The following is a 20216-nucleotide window of genomic DNA, read 5'->3' on the forward strand; positions in this document are numbered from 1 at the left end:
GCGGTATCACTTTACTTCCTGTAAGAATGATTATAATAAAAAAGTTAAAAAATGGAATACTACTCCACCATAAAAAGGAATGAAATAATGGTATTTGTAGCAATCTGGATGGAATTGGAGATCATTATTCTAAGTGAAGTAACTCAGGAATGGAAAACCAAAAGTATGTTCCCACTCGTAAGTGGGAGCTAAGCTATGAGGACGCAAAGGCATAAGAATGATACAATGAACTTTGGAGACTCAGAGGAGGAAAGAGTGGGAAGGGAGTGAGGGATAAAACACACAGTGTACACATTGGGTACCGTGTACACTGCTCGGGGGATGGATGCACCAAAATCTCAGAAATCACCACTAAAGAACTTATTCACCAAATACCACCTGTTTCCCAAAAACCTAGTGAAATAAAAATTTAAAAATAAAAATAAACAAGCTTTGAAAGAAAAAAAAAGAATATTAAGGTAGGAACATGAAGACTTAGGTTCTAGGCCTGGCTTTGCTATAGACTAACCACATGAGCTTAGATAAAACATTTCCTTTTCTTTCTTCTGTTAGTCTCGATTTTCTCTTCTGAAAAATGAATGGCTTAGGGATGAATGACCAAAGTCCCATCACATCAACAATCCCTGCTTTTTAAAATTGATATATAATAGCTGTACATATTTTCAGGGTATATGTGATAATTTGACACCTTCATGTAATATGTAAAGATCAAATCAGGGTCGCTGGAATATCTACTACCTTAAATTTATCTTTCTTTTCTTTGTGCTGGTAACATTCAAATTATTCTCTTCTGACTATTTTGAAGTATACAACAGATTGTTAACTATAGTCACCCTAGCAATCTGTCAAACATTAGGTCTTATTTATTCTATTTAACTGGTATATTTGTACCTATTAATCAATCTCAATCAGGCATGGTGGCTCACACCTGTAATCCCAGAACTTTGTGAGGCCGAGGGAAGAGTATTGCTTGAGCCCAGGAGTTCAATACTGGCCTAGGCAATATAGGGAGACCCCATCTCTACAAATAATATAAAAAATTAGCCAGACATGATGGCACGCACCTGTGGTCCCAGCTACTTGGGGGGCTGAGACAAAGGACTGCCTGAGCCCAGGAGGTCAAGGTTACAATCAAATGTGCAGTGTGCAGTACACTGTAGCCTGCATGACCTTCCCAGCCTCTGGTAACCAACAATCTACTCTGTATCATTGAGATCTACTTTTCAAACTCCTATATATGAGTAAAAATATGCAATATATGTCTTTCTGTGCTTGGCTTATTTCACTTAACATAAGGACCTCCGGTTCCATCCATGTTGCTGCAAATAACAGAATTCCATTCTTTTTTATCACTGAAAAACATTCCATTGTGGAATACTCAAATTCCAAAGAGAATCATTTACAAATTAATCTCTGTTCCCTGATCCAATCATTCTCCCTAGTAATCATGTATTTCCCTCAACAAAATTCCTCTTTTCCCCCTCCCACAACTTGTTTCTCCACCATAACTTGTTTTGCCAGGATCCAAGACCCTAATCTTTCTGTAACCTCAAGATCATATATAAGCTTCTTAACCCCACTGAGATATTGGGCAATCACTCTGTAGTTCTCCTGTGCACGTTAATAATAAATTTCTTACGCCTTTTCTCTTATTAATCTGTCATTTGTCAGTTGATTTTTCTGTCAACCTTTCAAGGGTGAAGGGGAAGTTTTCTGTTCATCTCTACAATATATACCACATATTCTTTTCCCATTCATCAATTGATGGGTACTTACATTGATTCTAAATTTTGGCTATTAAGAATAGTGCTGCAATAAACATGGGACTGCAGGTATCTCTTTAATATACTGATTTCCTTTCTTCTGGATATATGTCCAAGTAGTGGAATTGCTGGATCATATGCCATTTCAACTTCTAGCTTTTTGAGAAACATCCATCTGTTTTCCATAGTGGCTGTACTGATTTACAATCCCACCAACAGTGTACAAGAGTACCGCTTTCTCCACATCCTCACCAGCTTCTGTTATATCCAGTTTTTGTTTTGTTTTGTTTTTTGAGACGGAGTCTCACTCTGTTGCCCAGGCTAGAGTGCAGTAGAACCATCTCATCTCACTGCAACCTCTGTCCCCTGGGTTTAAGTGATTCTGCTGCCTCAGTCTCCTGAGCAGCTGGGACTACAGGCGTGTGCCACCACACCCAGCTAATTTTGTATTTTTAGTAGAGACAGGGTTTCACCATGTTAGCCAGGCTGGTCTTGAACTCCTGGCTTCAAGTGATCCTCCTGCCTCTGCCTCCCAAAGTGCTGGGATTGCAAGTGTGAGCCACTGCACCTACCATACCCTGTCTTCTTACAAAAATTTGCTGGGCATGGTGGCACATGCCTGTAGTCCCAGCTACTCTGGAGGCTGAGGCAAGAGAATCACTAGAAGCCATTCTAACTGTATTGAGATGACAGCTCATTGTGGTTTTGGTCTGCATTTCTCTGAGGATTAGCGATACTGAGCATTTTTTCATATACCTGTTGCCCATTTGCATGTCTTCTTTTGAGAAATGTTTATTCAGATCTTCGCCCATTTTACAATTAGATTATTTGGGGATTTGCTATTGAGTTATTTGAGCTCCTTATATATTTTGGTTATTAATCTCTTGTCAGATGAATAGCTTGCAAATATTTTCTCCCATTCTATGAGTTATCTCTTCAGTTTATTGTTTCCTTTGCTGTGCAGGAGCTTTTTAGCTTGATATAATCCCATTTGTCTATTTCTGCTCTGGCTGCCTGTGCTTTGAGGTCTTACCCAAAAAATCTTTACCCAGACTAACGTCCTGGAGCATTTCCCCAATGTTTTCTTTCACAGGTGTCATGGTTTCAGGTCTTAGATTTAAGTATTTAATTCATTTTTATTTGATTTTGCATATGGTGAGAGACAGAGGTCCAGCTTCGTTCTTAAACATATGGTTATTCAGTTTTTCCAGCACATTTACTGAAGAGACTGTCCATTCGCCAACATATGTTCTCAGTGCCTTTGTCGAAAATGAGTCGACTGTAAATGTGTGGATTTATGTCTGGGCTCTCTATTCTGTTCCATTGCTACATGTCTGTTTTTATGCCAGTACCATGCTGATTTGGTTACTATAACTTTGTAAAATATTTTGAAGTCAGGTAGTGTGATGCCTCCAGTTGTGTTCTTTTTGCTCAGGATTGCTCTGGTTATTCAGGGTCTTCTGTGGTTCCACAAAAATTTTAGATTTTTTTTTTCTATTTCTGTAAAGAATGTGATTGGTATTTTGATAGGGATTGCATTAAATGTGTAAATTTATTTGCAGAGTATTGTCGTTTTGATGATATTAATTCTTCCAGTCCATGAGCAAAAAATATCTTTCCATTTTTTGTGTGTCCTCTTCAATTTTTTTCCATCAGGGTTTAATAGTTTTCCTTGTATACATCCTTCACTTTTTTTTATTAAATTAATTCCTAGGTATTTTACGCTCTTTGTAGCTATTGTAAATGGGATTGCTTTCTTGATTTCTTTTTCAGATTGTTCACTGTTAGCATATATCTTACTGATTTTTGTATGCTGATTTTGTATCCTGCAACGTTATTGAATTCGTTTATCAATTCTAACCATTTTTGGTGAAGGCTTTAGGTTTTTCTAAATATAAAATCATGTTGTCTGCAAACAGGGCTCACTTGACTTCTTCCTTTTTCAGAGTTTTCTCTTCTATCACCTGTCTCACTGAAACTGATCTCCCCTTTTCATTACTTTCTCTCATTATCTTCTGTCTACTCTTTGTCCTCTCTAGATATCATGTAATTCTCAATATATTAATATAGTTTCTTACTTAGCTCTAAATAGTAAGTATATTGCCTCCTAATGAAAATCTTTTTTAATTAATAAAGTTAGAAACCTTTGGAGTGAGAGATTCATTCCCATACCCTCAGCACTTACCACAATTTTTTCTGTGGTTTTCTAGCAAAACAGTTTCTGCTGGCTTCCCTCCACCAAATCCTCTCTCAGATTATTTTCCTCTGCCCTCAATCTCCTAGATTGAAGAGATTATCTAAAGCCTTTCTCTTCTCCATTCATTGCTCTAGGTCAGACTCAAATATTTTTACTATTTCCCATTTGGACAATTTATGTTGTTCCTCAACAGGTTAAGTAGAAGTAAATTTTTGAGGTTGTTGTTCTCTGAAGCAAAGAGTTCGTGCCCCGCCCCCCGACAAATGTGAAGACCAATGTAGGGCTGCTGTATTCTTCTTTGCAAAGTAATAATAGTAAAATAGCACTACCATACACTATCACCATCATTTCAGAAGAACATTGTAACGTTAAAAAGTAAGAAGGACACAATCTCAGAATAAAATACAGTCCTTACATGGAAAAAATTAGTGACCAGCTTTATAGCTTTATGGAGCCACTTTCTACAGGGTCTTTATTTTTCCCATGTCTCTAAAGAACAGGGAAAACTTCAGAGACACATACAGGTGAACTGATTAGTATTTAAGAGGTGACATGGTATAAATTATCACATATACCTTATTTCAACCAATTTTAAAGAGGAAGTTTAATATGCTTCCCCACAACTTGGGTTGGTCTTTGCAGCCAGCATTGGGCTTTCTATTTGGATTTCCTCTTATTCAAAACAAACTTTTCGTACCAGAAGTAGTTCTAGAGAAACAGAATTTTAAGGATAGATTTCTTTAGTTGGTTTTGGGGTTTCTGGAGTTGGCTGCTCAATATAATTAGATCCAAAAACGCTAAGGACTCTACTTCTAATACTGTGGAGAACACTGACCATCCTTGGCATGAACTGTTTAGAGAGTTACGCAAAACAAATGCATTTGATACTCCTGATTCACCACTCTTGAGAGGCAAAGAGTTTAGCAACTCTACACATAATACCTTTGACCATATGTGGAGAAGCAAGGAATATAATGAAGTTGGTTGGTTGCTCCTAAGTTCACTGGACAAGGTCATGAAAGAAAACAATGAACTCAGGGATTCTAACTCCTGGCTCCAGAAGCACATACTGAGCCTCGAATCTTCTAAGAGTGCCCTTAGTGAGAGTCTTAGCTCCTGTAGAGAAACAGCTGGAAATTGTGGAAAATCAGACACAAGCTCTTATCATGTGAGTGGCTGATGTGCAATGAAAGGTACACGCTCAGGCTCGTCAGGTGTCTACTGTTAAAGTGAGGGCATTAACTGGAAAAGAGTGGGACCCTGCAACTTGGAATGGAGATGTGTGGGAGGACGTTTAACATCAACTTTAAACATCTCATGCCACAAGTTTAGCAATCCATATGACACAGCAAAGCAAGATGAACCTGGATGTCCTCTGCACACAAAAAGATCCTCCCCACACTGCCATCATCCCTCTCCTCTGTTTGCAGGTTTCTGTTCCTGCATACATTTCTCCCACCTTTTTACTGTGGCTCCTTACAAGCTCAAGCTTCTGACATCCACCATTATTCTAGGTCCATTGATGCTCTTTGCTCCACATGTTTGCGCCCTTCTCTAAAGCTTTTCTGTTTTTCTTCTGTCATCCATTTTTTTTAACATCAACTCTGTAAAATTTTTCTTATGCTTGTTTCTATAATAATTTAACCACAAGTATATGGGTACAGAGAAAAAAAGCTTTTCTAAAATCTCTTTTGCCTTAAAGGTCATTTAATTCTATTAGAGTAGTACCATTGAGTTTAGATGGTCCCCATTTGAGGCCACTAAAACTAACTACTTCAGGTGTTACGATTTAGCACATCTGCAACTGTTACAAAGATAAGGTAATAGAGCCATACAAATGATAATCATATTGCTTTTTGGCACGTTTGGGATTTTTTTAAAGGAAGCAATGCATAAATAAATGTAAATTTAGAAAGAAAAGATGAAGGGCGGAAAAACCTTAGAATTGTCACAATCCATGTCAATACATTTTTTTAAAAAAGCTATATTTCTATTGATTTTGATTTTGCACAATATTCTATTTTGATGGTTTTATTTATTTATTTATTTTTGAGACAGAGTCTTGCTCTGTCACCTAGGCTGGAGTGCAATGGCGTGATCTCGGCTACTGCAATCTCTGCCTCCCGGATTCAACCCATTTTCCTGCCTCAGTCTCCAGGTAGCTGGGATTACAGGTATGCGCCACTACACCTGGCTAATTTTTTTGTATTTTTAGTAGAGATGGGTTTCACCATGCTGGCCAGGCTGGTCTCAAACTCCTAACCTCAAGTGATCCGCCCGCCTTCGCCTCCCAAAGTGCTGGGATCACAGATGTGAGCCACTGCGTCTGGCCCCATTTTGATGATTTTTAGTTGAACTGAGTTACATTTATTTTACAATATCTTAGATAGTAAAATCTGACAGAGAATTATGTCTTCCTTTATTTTCTATTTCATTTACATTTGTTTTTTTCCCCCTTCAACAAAGTAATATACGATCGCTTAAATTTTTTTCAAATATTTCAGAAATATAATGGGGTAGTAAAAGGCTTCTATGAGTCCACTCCCCAACATATAGACATGAGCAAGATAATCACTATAACCTGTTAGCGTATATTCTTTCAGTTTTTTTATTGTACATACACTAATATACATATTACTAATCAGCAAAGTTTTAAATGAGAAAGACTCCACCACTTACCAAAATAAGCCCTGATATTAGTGAGGAAGTTCCTGTTAGGGCCACGTAGAACTTCGGTGTTAATGTGTTCAAAAACATGCTCACTGAAAAAGAAAAGAGAGAGAAAGGGAGAAGAACAAGGAATGTATGAGTATGTCAGTAAAAACAGCTCTTTCATTTTTCTTTCTGGTAAAATCATTCATTTCTGATGATGAGAATTCTTAGAACCATAGTGAGATCCCATTAAAATGATTCACCATTACACAGGCTCAGAATATTAGGTGTCAAGTAACATATCCTGAAAGAAAAAAGCTACATACGAGAAAATAGAGTAGTTGTAATTTCTAACTCCCAAAACAATTGTTGAGAATGGTTTTCATGGATTCATAACCACGGAAGAGTTTAATCAAAGTTGATTACAAACCTCTTAGCCAAAAAAGAGAAGGTGCTCTTACACATTTTGTGGGACCTGCACATCAGAGTCCCTGATGCATCAACAAGCACTATTTCAACCTTAGAATAAATTGAAAATAGCTATATTTAATATATTAGTTATTAAAGATTATAATACTATGGTTACCCCTAATAAGGGAGGACAAATTGTTGGTGCAAAAGTAATTGTGGTTTCGGCCACTGTATGATGAGTAAAAGGTTTTTTTCAACTTACTTAAAGGCTTTTAAACTGGTCATCAAAATAAATGGAGTCAATGAAAACAAATGAAAAATAAACCTCTAAAAATGAATGTTCACTGCCAGGCACCTTCTTTTCTTTTCTTTTTTTTAGTGAAACCAAGTTTATTAAGAAAGCCCAGGCACCTTCTTGACCAATTCCCACCACTCTGTTCATATCCACCATCCAGTTAACCTGGTTGCTCACCGATTAGGGTTCGCTTATAAGTATTTTATACATATATTTTAAGTCATTGTTATTTATATCTAGATACTACACAAAACTTTTATTATTATCAAAACCACCACATACTTACTGGGCTTTTTGTGGGAACAGTCACATTTCTTTACTGAATCTGTTTGTAGAAGGGAATCACATCCAGTCTGGTTTTAGAAGTAGGGCTTTGATGTCATTAGAGGGAAAAGCTTTGGCATCTGTCCTGAGTTCAGCCCAGAAAGCAAAGTAATATACCAAAATGAACAGAGATCCCACGTTCACTCATTCAACAAATATTTTTCTCTGTTTATGAATGAGACAATGGGTAAAAAATGAAAGAATGAATCAGACACAGTTCCTACCCTCTAGAAGACCAAGTGCAGTTGAAACGCACAAGCAAATGAGCAACTATTACATAAGTGCATAGATAGGTCCTGGGCGTAGGATTTTATGAAAACACATAAGAGGGATGCATCCCAGGCTGGGCAGCAGGGAAGAAGTCCAGGAGACGGACACATCTCAGCTGAATCCTGAAGAATAATTAAAAGCTAACCAGACCAAAGTGGACGGAAGGAGGGAAAGGAGGACAATCTAAACAGAGGAAAGGACGTGCCTCAAGATGCCAAGAAGACAGCATGGGACTTTCCAAGCAGATGCAAGGGTTGGGGAGGGAAGGAGATTGAGCAACAAAGACATGGATGTAGAGGGGTACACTGGTTGCATTCTTTCGTGCTACCTGAGCATCCTCTCAATAAGCTCGCCTCCCACTGCACCTACTCTTAAATGAATCTGTTTGACCTGTGGTATCTCATTTGCAATCACAAGAGACTGGACTAACACAATGTGTTCAGTCAATATTTACAACTTGAACTAAATGGACCCGGAACTTCCGGGAAGGTAGAAGGCGGCACAGAAGTAGTGATCAGCTGAGGGCTATGAGGTAAGAGGAGGAAGGTACGGTTGAGTTGAGGAGGCTTTCCCTGGCCATCAAAAAAAAAAAACCAAAATAAAGTGATATGTCATTTCCCATGCAAAAGTTTGTTCATGGAAGGAAGGAGATTTTTAAAAAGGAAAAATATCAAATGTGCACAAAACACCCCTAAAGCTTGTAACTGCCAATATGATTCAGAGGTGCTTAAAATTCTCAAAATTTCCCTCCACACTATGAGTGACCCCACATTCCCTGTTATTTTTTTAAAAGTCATCAGAGGCTGGGCATGGTGGCTCATGCCTGTAATCCCAACACTTTGTGAGGCAGAGGTGTGTGGATCACTTGAGGTCAGGAGTTTGAGACCAGCCTAGCCAACATGGCAAAACTCCGTCTCTACTAAAAATACAAAAAATTAGCCAGGCATGGTGGGTGCTGTAATCCCAGCAACTTGGTAGGTTAAGGCAGGAGAATCGCTTGCACCCGGGAGGCGGAGGTTGCAGTGAGCCAAGATTGCGCCATTGCACTCCAGCCTGGGCAACAAGAGCAAAACTCCATCACAAGAAAAAAAAAGAAAAAAGAAAAAGCCAGCAGAATATTCACTTTGTTATTCTGTAATTATAAACATTCATATCTGTACCATATATACCTTTCAGTAGGTTTCTGCAAACAAACTGAACGCCATTGAAATCCATTTCTAAAATAGAGGAAAAGATCTGCCTAAATTAGAAGTGCTTTAGTAGCCCTGCTGTTAACTGCCTAGCAACAAAAGCATAAAGCAATGGAGAAGAAAGATTTTCTGCTGAAAAATCACTGATCCACTGGGGGCAAACGACTGAAGATTTAATCAGTAAGTGAAAAAAATTTTTGAGTTTTCTTAAAGGAGATAAAGATAAAGATTCCATTCATTTGTTTTTATTTAATTACGATTATATACCAATAATAATTAATAATTAAAGTTTATTTCTCTGGTATATCCATGTATAGGAAGGTGGCAGAGTTGAGAGACATAATGGTAGGCATTAAAATAAATGGAGACACAAACAGAAAATAGAGAAGCAGAAACAAACACCCAGACAGTGGGAGATGCCCATTTAATAACCTATTCATTTACAACCTTATTAAGCACCTGGCTAAAATCATGCAGACATGGCATGTGGCAATTCTGGACATAATATCGACACTTGGTACTTGCCATTTCAACCTATGTATTTATCTATGTGTTTAAGGATTATAACGAAGCATTTCCACAGATTAGAGAAGTTAATTTTCATTTCAGCACCATGAGATCAATATTATTCGCCTTGTCTTGCGGCTGGAGGCTGGGCAAAGACCTGAATGCCAGTCAGCCTGCCCCCAACCTCATGCTTTTAGCACCATGGGGGACACATGGGAATATTACTGAAAAGCCTTCAGCAAAAAAAAGGACAAAAGGAAACTACAGTAGCCTTTCATTAGAAAAGGAGAGGAAGCTCTAAATGATACTATAAGACAGATTTTTTTTAACGTTGCACTTATTTTTATCTCTGCCTTTTCTAGATAAGTCCCCTGTGAGCTTGTCATTTGTGTGTGAAGCACTAGAATGGAAAGGCAGGAAGCCACCCTGAGAAGGGGGAGAATTTAGTTAAAAATTCTTCTATTACATTAGGAAGGCTGCAAACCCCGAACTGCACTGAAACCAAGAAATATCTTGCCTAGTTTCATCAAAGTCATTAGCAATTATTTTTGAAAACATATGAGGGCCTGATAAAGTGCCTAAAAATTGGACCAGAAAACTGTGAGGTATGTGCTTTGAGACACAAAATGGATATTCCCGATATTCTTTTTTTTTTTTTTTTTGAGGCAGAATCTTGCTCTGTTGCCCAGGCTGGAGTGGAGTGGCACGATCTTGGCTCACTGCAACCTCCACCTCCCCGGTTCAAGTGATTCTCCTGCATCAGCCTCCCGAGTAGCTGAGATTACAAGCACCAGCCACCAAACCTGGCTAATTTTTGTATTTTTAGTAGAAACGGGGGTTCACCATGTTGGCCAGGCTGGTCTCAAACTCCTGACCTCAGGTGATCCACCCACCTCGGCCTCCCAAAGTGTTGGGATTACAAGTGTGAGTTACCGCGCCCAGCCAGATATTCCTGATATTCTATAGATACATCAAGGTCACCTCCATATTTGCTGGGGCTAGGCAAAACAAATATTAAAAACCAACATGTAACAACTAATCTAGCTTTGTGAAAATGAACTATAATACTTTACTAATGCAGAGGGCTTTTCATCTGACCTGACTGGGCACCTCTAACAGGTCACACTGCTCGAAGAATATTACATCACTTATTGAAGGGCGGCCTCAGGGAATGCACCACGTAGAGTTCTGAAGATGCTGCACCTTCACCTGGCACAGTCTTCTCATTTAATTAATCAGTAAATGTGAAGGAATTAAGTGTGGCACTGAGAAGAAACTAAGTAGGCAGGGTAGGTACATGCACTGAAAATTAAATTACCTCTATGGATCACAGAAAAGCATAGGTAACGGGATAATACAGCAGGTTCAACTATGGCAAGTGAAGAATCACCCCAGTGAGCAGGGAATTAATACCAGAAGGCTCATTCAGGAATCACATGGCATGCCCCTATGAAGCCACATCTGTAAGGAGCCAGCCACGTTCTGGCTCTCATGACAGTAACAGCCTGCCACTATTTTCTTCAGAGTATGAGCAACCCCTGTATTACACTCCTGGAAGAGGCCTCTGTAAAGCATAGCAGGCGTATAACCCTGTGTGTTTGCCTCCTTACGTATATTCCACCTTGCACAGGGAAGCCTTCGAATGAATGAGGTAAGGCAGCATGAATGCCTTGGAGGTACTGACTAGATAGAACTGAATAAGCAGCATGATGAAGTCCACAGCATCCAAAAATATGGGTGTGCTTTGTGCCATGTTCCTTTTAATGCTTTGCTAAAATATGACATGCAAAATGGAAAAAAAAATAAAAGTTATAAGATAACAATCAGCAATAATTCAAAGGGTTAAAAAAGAGTCCCTGGGAGAAAAGTTTAGAGAAACTAAGTTATTTAGGCTGAAAAAAGAAAACAAACAAAAAAACAACAGAAGGGACTTCATATAAAAGCATTATGCCTAGGAAAGAGACCAGGAATAGGAGACCCAGTCGCCAAACATGAGACCAACAACTGTGTCACGATGGCCCTGAGAGCTCTTGCAGAGCTTTGGTTTCCTATCTGTTTCCCAGAACTGCTCTGAGGCTGAGATGAAATGTGCATTTTCTCTTAACATCAGTCTATAGTCGCTGAGTGCCTACCCTGGGCCAAATGCTGGGGACACAGCAGCTTACAGAGCACTGCCCCTGACCACAAGAGGCTCACAATCCAATGGGTGAGAGAAGCAAGTAATCGGATAAGCAAATGGGAAAGGACACATGAGGAAATTATAAGGGACAGGGCACCAAAAGGAAAGGAAGATCAAGAAAAATTTCTGCCAAGAAAAAGCATCTCATCTGAGACCTGTAGGCTGAATAGAAAGTTAACCAGGTAAAGTTACTGATGGCTGCAGAGACTAGGGAACAGTGATGGGTAGAGCCATAGGCCATTCCATGCAGAGTACTGCAGCTCTGGGGCCTGAGGGTGAATGCCCAGGGAAGGAAAGTGAAGAGCAGTTGAGGCAGTGGTGGGGAATTAGATATATGAAATTCTATCTAAAGTGCCTGTATACAAATACATGGAATACTGATTGACTAGTAGTGAATGTCTAGTCTCAGTTTCCATTATGATGAGACAAATTAACATGAATCCAAATAGTACTTCTAAAAATTAGGACAGCTGTTTGGTCTTCTCCAAAATTACCAAAATGATTTTTGGAGGACTTCTCTCTAACAAGTTTATGCAGTGCCGGGATGGACAATGCAGCCCAACTAAAAAGATAAAGAATAGGGGGCTTTGGTTTACTTACTTTCTTGGTAAATCAATGTGGGTGAAAATCTCTTTACAAAAAGTATTCATGCACATTTGAGATTGTTTCATTGTCTATAAAATTTAAAAAGTAATACCTATCTTGCATAGTTGTCACAAGAGCTAAATATAATACTGCAGATAAAATGCCTAATACAGCAGACCTCATCAAATAATATGTATTATGATGGCTGTTTTTCTTCTTTGTTTTTTTTTTTTTTTATTTTTTGAGATGGAGTCTCACTCTGCTGCCCAGGCTGGAGTACAGTGGTGTAATCTTGGCTCAACATAACCTCCGCCTTCCGGGTTCAAGTGATTCCCCTGCATCAGCCTCCCAAGTAGCTGGGATTACAGGCATGTGCCACCACACCCAGCTAATTTTGAAGTTTTAGTAGAGATGCAGGTTTCACTATGTTGACCAGGCTAGTCTCAAACTCCTGACCTCACGTGATCTACCTGCCTCGGCCTCCCAAAGTGCTGGGATTACAGGCATGAGCCACTGCACCCGGCCTGATTTGGCATCTTATATTACTATAGCTGTAGAATGCGCAGGGGAGACTGAGCTGAATGGGTAAATGGTAGTAGTAGCTGTCATATTAGCATTAACTGAGCATCTTCTATGTGCCAAGCACTGTGCTACAGTGTATAGCCCAGGAAGCAAAACATCCACATTGTGATCAGTCCTTATGTGAAATATATATGTCCTACAAAACAATGAAGAAATCATTTAATAGAAGGGTACTTTTATCTGGATTCCAGTTGCTTGGGGTAGTACTAAACCTGAGGGTGATTTTGAAAGCAGTCATTTCAGAAGGCAAAGAAATGTCCCTAAAGTCTTACATGTGCTCCTAAATCTCTGATTACTGCCTTACCAGATACCGTGGGAACAATCAATTGAGCCACAGGCCATATGGGAACCACCTGTGATCCTGTTTATTCCTTTTCTTCAAGTCTTCTTATGGCTATGACCTAGGCCATGTTAAAGCCTAAACCATAACCTAAGCATGCTGGTTAGTAATGTTTTCATTATAAGGGATGAATATTTAAGGCCACAGTACCTTCCAGGCCCTAAGACTGGGCTATCAGGGTGGATTAAGAAATTGTCAATTTCATGCAAAGCAACATTTCTGAGTTAGTTACTGAAAATGTGCTTTTCTATAGAAAGTACATTACGAGACAAGTTAGTCTAGCAGCGACTTCACCTCAGACTGTTTTCTCAGACCTTCAAAGTGAGGTAGGGAACACATGGGAATAGTTTAATACATCATTTGTATTTTTATTTTTCCATGTGATAATAGAGAATATTCTCTTCTCTCATTTTATTGTTCTTTCAACCTTACTAACTTCTCTCTTCCTTCCTGTCAGCTTCTATTAAGTAAGGCTGCAACTTTACTTCTGCCCTTCCTCATTTACCAAAGAACAAGGGAATGAAAAATGGAAGCTCTAATGGCTTAGTTTACACTCCTGCTAATTTCAAACAGATTTCTAAATTGCACAGCTTTTAAAATGAAAGAACTTTTTCTCAGAATGACCCTGTGACAGACAAACGCTAAAGTGACTCCAACGAACCCTGTTCTGCTGGTATTCATAACTTTTTTTTTTTTTTTTTTGACAGAGTCTCGCTCTGTCGCCCACTGTGGAGTGCAGTGGTGTGATCTCTGCTCACTGCAAGCTCTGCCTCCCGGGTTCACGCCATTCTCCTGCCTCAGCCTCCCGAGTACCTGGAACTACAGGCAGCCCCAGTTATTCATAACTTTATGTGACCCCTTTCCCTGGAATGTGGGTGGGACATGGAGTACGGGACTTACTTCTAACAAACAGCTATATATAAGATTCTATGTTGGTGGCAGACAGAGAGATCCTCCTTACTGGCTTAATGAAGTAAGTGACCAGGTGGACCGCAGGCAGCCTCTACAACAGCCAGTCAGAAACTCAAGCCGTCAGTGCTACAGCAATGATTACTGTCAACAGCCTGGGTGAACCTGGAAGCAGATTCTCCCCTGACTGAACTTGCAATTGAGACAGCAGCCTGGTCACCACCTTGATTATAGCCTTGTGAGGCCCAGAGCAAAAGACCCATCTAAGCCATGCCTGGACTCCTGACACAGAAATTGAGAGATAAGAAGTGTGTATTAAGCTGCTGTATTTACGGAAATTTGTTATGCAGCAATATAAAACTGATACCATCACCAACATAATAACTCATGAAAATAAAAATCAACATTGACATCTGATAATGCTGGCTAACTGCAGAATGCCGAGAAAGGGTGCTAAGATAATCCAACTCTATGTGCCCGGAGTGCTTCTTTCCCAATTGTTCATAAATAAAATACAACTTCTCCCTCTGCTACCATGACATGCTATTTCACATGCTGGCATGTAACTGTCTTTGCAAATGTGCTAATACTAAAGTAGATGCTGAGAGGAGCTGTTTTTTCTTAATATGGAAATAAAATATCTTCATTTCACCCAGTAAGTGGCTTTTTTCTAGTCATATTTTAAACATACAATATTTGCATGTCTTTTAAAAATCAGTTTTACATCAAGGCAGAGCAGCAGTTCAATCAAGGATTAAAAGCACAGCACGAGCACTTCTTTTCCTCACTTGTTGCTTCGCTGCCCCTCTCCTTGTCCTTGGCACTGGTCTCCTTGGGCTCTGATAAGGTCTCGAGTTTTTATGCATCACAATCCCCTTGATAAATCCTGTGTCATTTATTCTTGAGGAAAAGACGTGGAGGTATATTTTTAGACCCATTCCTACAGCAAGAAACCCTCATAAATCATTCTGTCTACTCTTCCCTCCACTCTTGATGTTGCTGTGGCAACTTTACAGGTACACTGTTTCTGCAGTACTGGGCATCTGGCTCTGCTGAGGAGTGGAGCTGAGCACATTCTTTTCTCAGCTGTGATCTGGGAAACTATACTGGAGCAAACTGTATTGGTGGGAACAATGCAGCGTTCAGTCTTCATGGCACCTTCTCCCTTGCTGGAGGGAGGCCATCTGTCAGCCTTCCCTGATATCATGAAGGACCATCCAACACCCAGTCACACACAAACCTTAATAACCCTCAAGGACAAGTGGAGCAAGATCTCAGACTATCTGTTCCCTTTTAATTAGAGGAACCTTGATAATGAAGATCTCCACCCTGGTCAAGAACAGGGGAAAGACCTAAATAAGTCTTATTATATTTTTAATTATTTAAAATATGCTTTCATTTATGGTTGAAGACTATTTTATGAGTTTGTCTGTTTCTCATAAACTACTTAATACTGGGAAGAAAAAATAAATGTCTATTTGTACACAAAGCAAACCTTCCCCCTAGTTATGCTGAAGAGAAATAGAAACTTAGCTAAGACAGGGTGTTCCAGGCTCTGGGAACCTCTTACAAGCACACACACTATGTCTCAATCCTCTAGCAGCCAACACAGAACACCCAGCACACAGCCTGGTCCACAGAATACTCAATGTTTGATAAATGTTGAATGACTATCAGGGGCAGAGTTCTAGATAGGAAAGTTATAACAAGCATTTCCCAGGACTTCTGATAATAACCTTCTTAAGAAAATATAAATCTGACAAAACTGTAAGTCTTTGGTGGCTGGGACCTTGCCATGCATGTGCGTGTGTGTGTGTGTGTGTTTCTATCCCTAGACTACCTGTACAGTCTGAAGTCCATATTAGGGAGACTCAATGACTACTATACATTAATAAATCAAGATGGTCCCAGATATACTTATATTATCCTCATACAGCAAGACCATGGCTATGAAGAACCCTCAGAAATTAGCCATGTGGGATAGTTAAGGTTTTATCCTATTAAACCAAAGACACCTTTTAAAGCAATTTCCCAAGAGAATCTTTCCAAAATGCATTACATACTTGACTTCACCCTTAAAAAGAATGGCTGGAACATATTTTAATCTTTGCTTGGTAACTCTAAGTCATCAAAATGAATGTAAACTACAGTACTGTATTAGCATGCAAGAAAGTTTTTTAAAAAACTGTTGAGGCCGGGTGCGGTGGCTCATGCCTGTAATCTCAGCACTTTGGGAAGCCGAGGTGGGCGGATCACAAAGTCAGGAGTTCAGGACCAGCCTGGCCAATATGGTGAAACCCCATCTCTACTAAAAATACAAAAACTAGCTGGGCGTGGTGGTGGGTGCCTGTAGTCCCAGCTACTCAGGAGGCTGAGGCAGGAGAATCACTTGAACCCAAGAGGCAGAGGTTGCAGTGAGCCAAGATCATGCCATTGTACTGAAGCCTGGGCAACAGAGCAAGATTCCATCTCAAAAAAAAAAAAAAAAGCCATTGAAGTACTCTAGGTTATTGCCCTCCAAAAGTAAGTAATCCCGGACAGGGTTTTGTTTTGTTTTGTTTTAATGTCTTCTTCATGTTATTTTTGTCACCTGACACACTATCAGATATGAACTATTATTTGTTGTTGTGTACCTGCTTCAAACTGCTTTTTCACCTTAATGTGCTACTCAAAAATCTGTTGTGATTTCAAAGGCACATGGCCAGCTTTGGTCATTCAATAGATATTCATATTCAATGTGTGGCCAGGCACTATGTAAAACACTGGTGATACAAAGATACATGATACATACATAGTTCTTATCCTCAAGGAGCTCTGGGTTTTGTGGGAGAAGCAGACATAGAGACAAAGTGGCAGGCAATTATAATTCTGGTGTTGCTGAAAATATAGAGCTAGTACTCTTAACTCAGCTGTGGGCTGGAGGGAGTCAGTGACAGAATGTGCATAAAGGAAAGTTTCCTTGAGAAGGCTGCTATGTATAGCCCTAAAAGATGTGCATTGGAACTATGTAAAATAACAGCTGTGTTTCAGAGCCAAAGGTAAGGCCTTCCCTTGGTAATTATTTTATGCTCATCTGTATGTGCTATACGTACTGGCCTTTTTTTTCTTACTTAGCACTTGGTGCTCTGGGGAGTTGAAATGATTGGATCGCTGAGTTCTCACAAGGTGCAGTGTCACTGTAGGGAGCTATAATACATGCTCTTATGGGGTGGCTGGAGTGAGTGGTATAAAAGGACAATCCCATTTGTTCTTGTGTTCACACTGGAGTACTCCAAAAGGCTCTTCACAGCATCAGTCATGCAAAATGTGCTAGGATTTTTCCATTATCTTGAGGGGAATTTGTTCACTAGCTTCTCATTTACTCTTCCTATAACCGGAAGTTACACTGAAAAATATTACAGAAACTTTAATAGTAAGATTTCAGAAGATTACATGCTATAAAGCTGAATACAGCAATTCGTTACTTAATGTGCTGGAACCTAATAAAAGGGTTCAAAATACTCACAATAATCAGCAGATTGAACAGGTAATTGTTAAATCTAAAATGCATGGAAATAACCAAGAAATGTAAGAAGAATGTTAACAAGTATAATGGAATAACCATCTATATTCTAAAACATCTTTCATATATGCTTTACATTTATTAATATCTAAAACATATTTAGCTTATAAAAGGTATCATACACTGAACTAGACACTGGGGACAGAAAATAACATGATAATGAGAATGACCCTACCCTTGAGAAGGGAAAATGAGATGGCTACACAAATAACACAGAATATGAAACATCTCAGAAGAGAAGTACAGATACATTACTTCCAGCTAGGAGGGTTAGAGAAGGTTAATGAATGGGATGTCCTTCCTTCTGGGCTTGGAAAGAAGGATAAGCTTTGAATGTGAGATTAAAAAGGAAAGGAGAAAGTATGGACTGTAGGTAGATATCACAGCATACATGAAGGAACTGGGTTGGAAAACAGGGCAGATGAGAAGCAGTAGGAGAGAATGTTGGCTCAAACGTAAAGCCAAGAAAAGTGGACTTTATATAGCAGGCAGAGAGAAGATCCTCACCATTCATAACCAGAGATGTGACAAAGATGGATGCATCTGGTAGCAATGGGGTAGAGTGTGTAAAATGTACAGCTTCAGGAATTATTTCAGAGGGGAGCGCCTATAATACCACTGGAGAGGGGAGTTGGGCATATCAGATGTTGCACAGTTAAATTCAACAGGATGTGGCTTTCCCAATGTGACACAAAGGGTGAGAGTCTGGGCATGTTGGTGAAGTGGGGCCAAAGTCAAATTTCAAGTGATTAAAGACAGTGAATAGTAACGAAATTAAGGCAGCCAGCTCAGCTATTTCTACAGGCAGTCTGGCAGTAAAGAGAAGAGCATTTATCATTAAGTGTGACTTAAGTTAAAGATACAAATGGCATTGAATGAGTTAGTAAGTAAATTATGAATAAAACTCAAACCTTTTTTCTCCTGCAAGAACAATCAGCCCTTCTATGAAGTATAATACTGGTTCATTCTTACAACAAACTTTTAAAGATATATGTATGGTTAGTCATTATGAATGTGTCTCCTTTCTCTGAGATTCTTCTTTATATATGCCTTTAAGAAAAATTAAAACACAGAGAACTTTAACTGGCATGATTTTGAACCTGACAACTACACATATGTATATTCCTGTTTTATCAGCCGAGATTACATGACAAAACAAAAATAAAGCTATTTTCTAATCTATTTATTCTGATTTTTACACTTTCTATTAATTTATTTGCTTTGTTTTGAAACCCTCTACTAACTGAATACTAAATAGTTTGCCTCAAAGGAAGATAATATTTTGGGTCAGAGAAACAGCTACAGGCCATGGGGTAGTAAAAATCAAATCTGATCCTAAGTTGGGTTTTTCTTTTCATTATATTCTCTAACAGTTCAATGACTAATGTACTTCTCTTTTGAGGAAAAGCTGCCCCACAGAAGAAGGCCTGCTGCAAGCTGCATTAAGAAGGCTGCCATCCTCTGGGTGAGGGTGTGTAACCCACAGAGATAAGAAGCCACAGGGGAAACCACCACACAGGCCGCTATTTTAGTATTCAGCTGCTCCCAACTGCGTGGTTGTCCAAAATAAGCCCTTGGCTTTATTATTTTCAATTCTAGTAACTACATTTGGCTTCGCATTTGTACCTAAGGACCAGTTATTATTCCAGAAAGCACCTACAATTATCTCCTTAGGTCCTGGGCTGTGAACTCCGGTTAATCACAAATGCACCTAGCTTTAAATAATGTCTACAGGTAACAGTCAATGGAAACTGGAGCACTGATACTTTCAAAAATTGGCAAGACAGTTTTTTTTTTTTAATCTATTAAAAGATGCATCTAAATTCCAGGTGCTTTTTATTACCACACAAATCTTAAGCTAAATTCATCCCTAATAAAAATGCTCCTAGCCCCTGCAAATGGCATTTCCCCCTCTTAAAAATCTATTCTTATTATCTCAAATAGTGTCCAAAATGGTCATTCCTCATGGTGAATAATCTATTCATCTGTAATGCAGAAGGAAAAAGAAAGAAATTTCATGTTTTTAATTAGCAATTGTCTAATGCCTAGATCTTTAGAACCTAGACAATGTTTCTTGAGGTGGATCAGTAATTGGTTAAAACTCAAGGTTAATGAAGCTACAGTCCTAGGTTTGAATGAGTCGGTCAGCCTCACACCAAGAAATCCTGTGCCACGAATTCAGAAGTTACCTCTGGCCCAGGTGTATTACAATGAGTATTACCACTGGAAGGCCAACCATCACGTTACCATAGAAACAAACAAACCTGTATCCCCAAAATGGATGGAGATCGCTTTTGCTTTTCAAAGTTATTTTCCCAAAACATTTTTTAAAATGCAGAAAATTAAAAAGAAAGAAAGAAAGAAAGAAACCATTCCTCCCTGCCCCTGCTCAAGAAAGAAAAGAAAAAAGAAAGGAAAAGAAAAGAAGGGGTAGGGAGGAGGTAGGGAGG

At 39.2% G+C, this 20216-nt stretch overlaps 1 protein-coding gene across 5 annotated transcripts in view; it reads right to left on the reverse strand.

Moving 5' to 3' along the window:
- ST7 (suppression of tumorigenicity 7) overlaps positions 1-20216 on the reverse strand; it is a 230989-nt gene that overhangs the window by 128718 nt on the left and 82055 nt on the right. For 4 of the 5 annotated variants that reach the window (XM_011992485.1, XM_011992491.1, XM_011992478.1 and 1 more), the window contains exon 2: positions 6640-6722. In XM_011992485.1, coding sequence (XP_011847875.1) covers positions 6640-6722 — 83 coding nt within the window. Of the gene's footprint in view, positions 1-6639; positions 6723-7604; positions 7808-20216 lie in introns of all 5 variants that reach the window. The other variant, XM_011992498.1, reaches the window with a different exon arrangement.

Source organism: Mandrillus leucophaeus, unplaced genomic scaffold (assembly GCF_000951045.1).
Source record: "Mandrillus leucophaeus isolate KB7577 unplaced genomic scaffold, Mleu.le_1.0 Scaffold1105, whole genome shotgun sequence".
Classification (NCBI taxonomy): Eukaryota; Metazoa; Chordata; class Mammalia; order Primates; family Cercopithecidae; genus Mandrillus; species Mandrillus leucophaeus.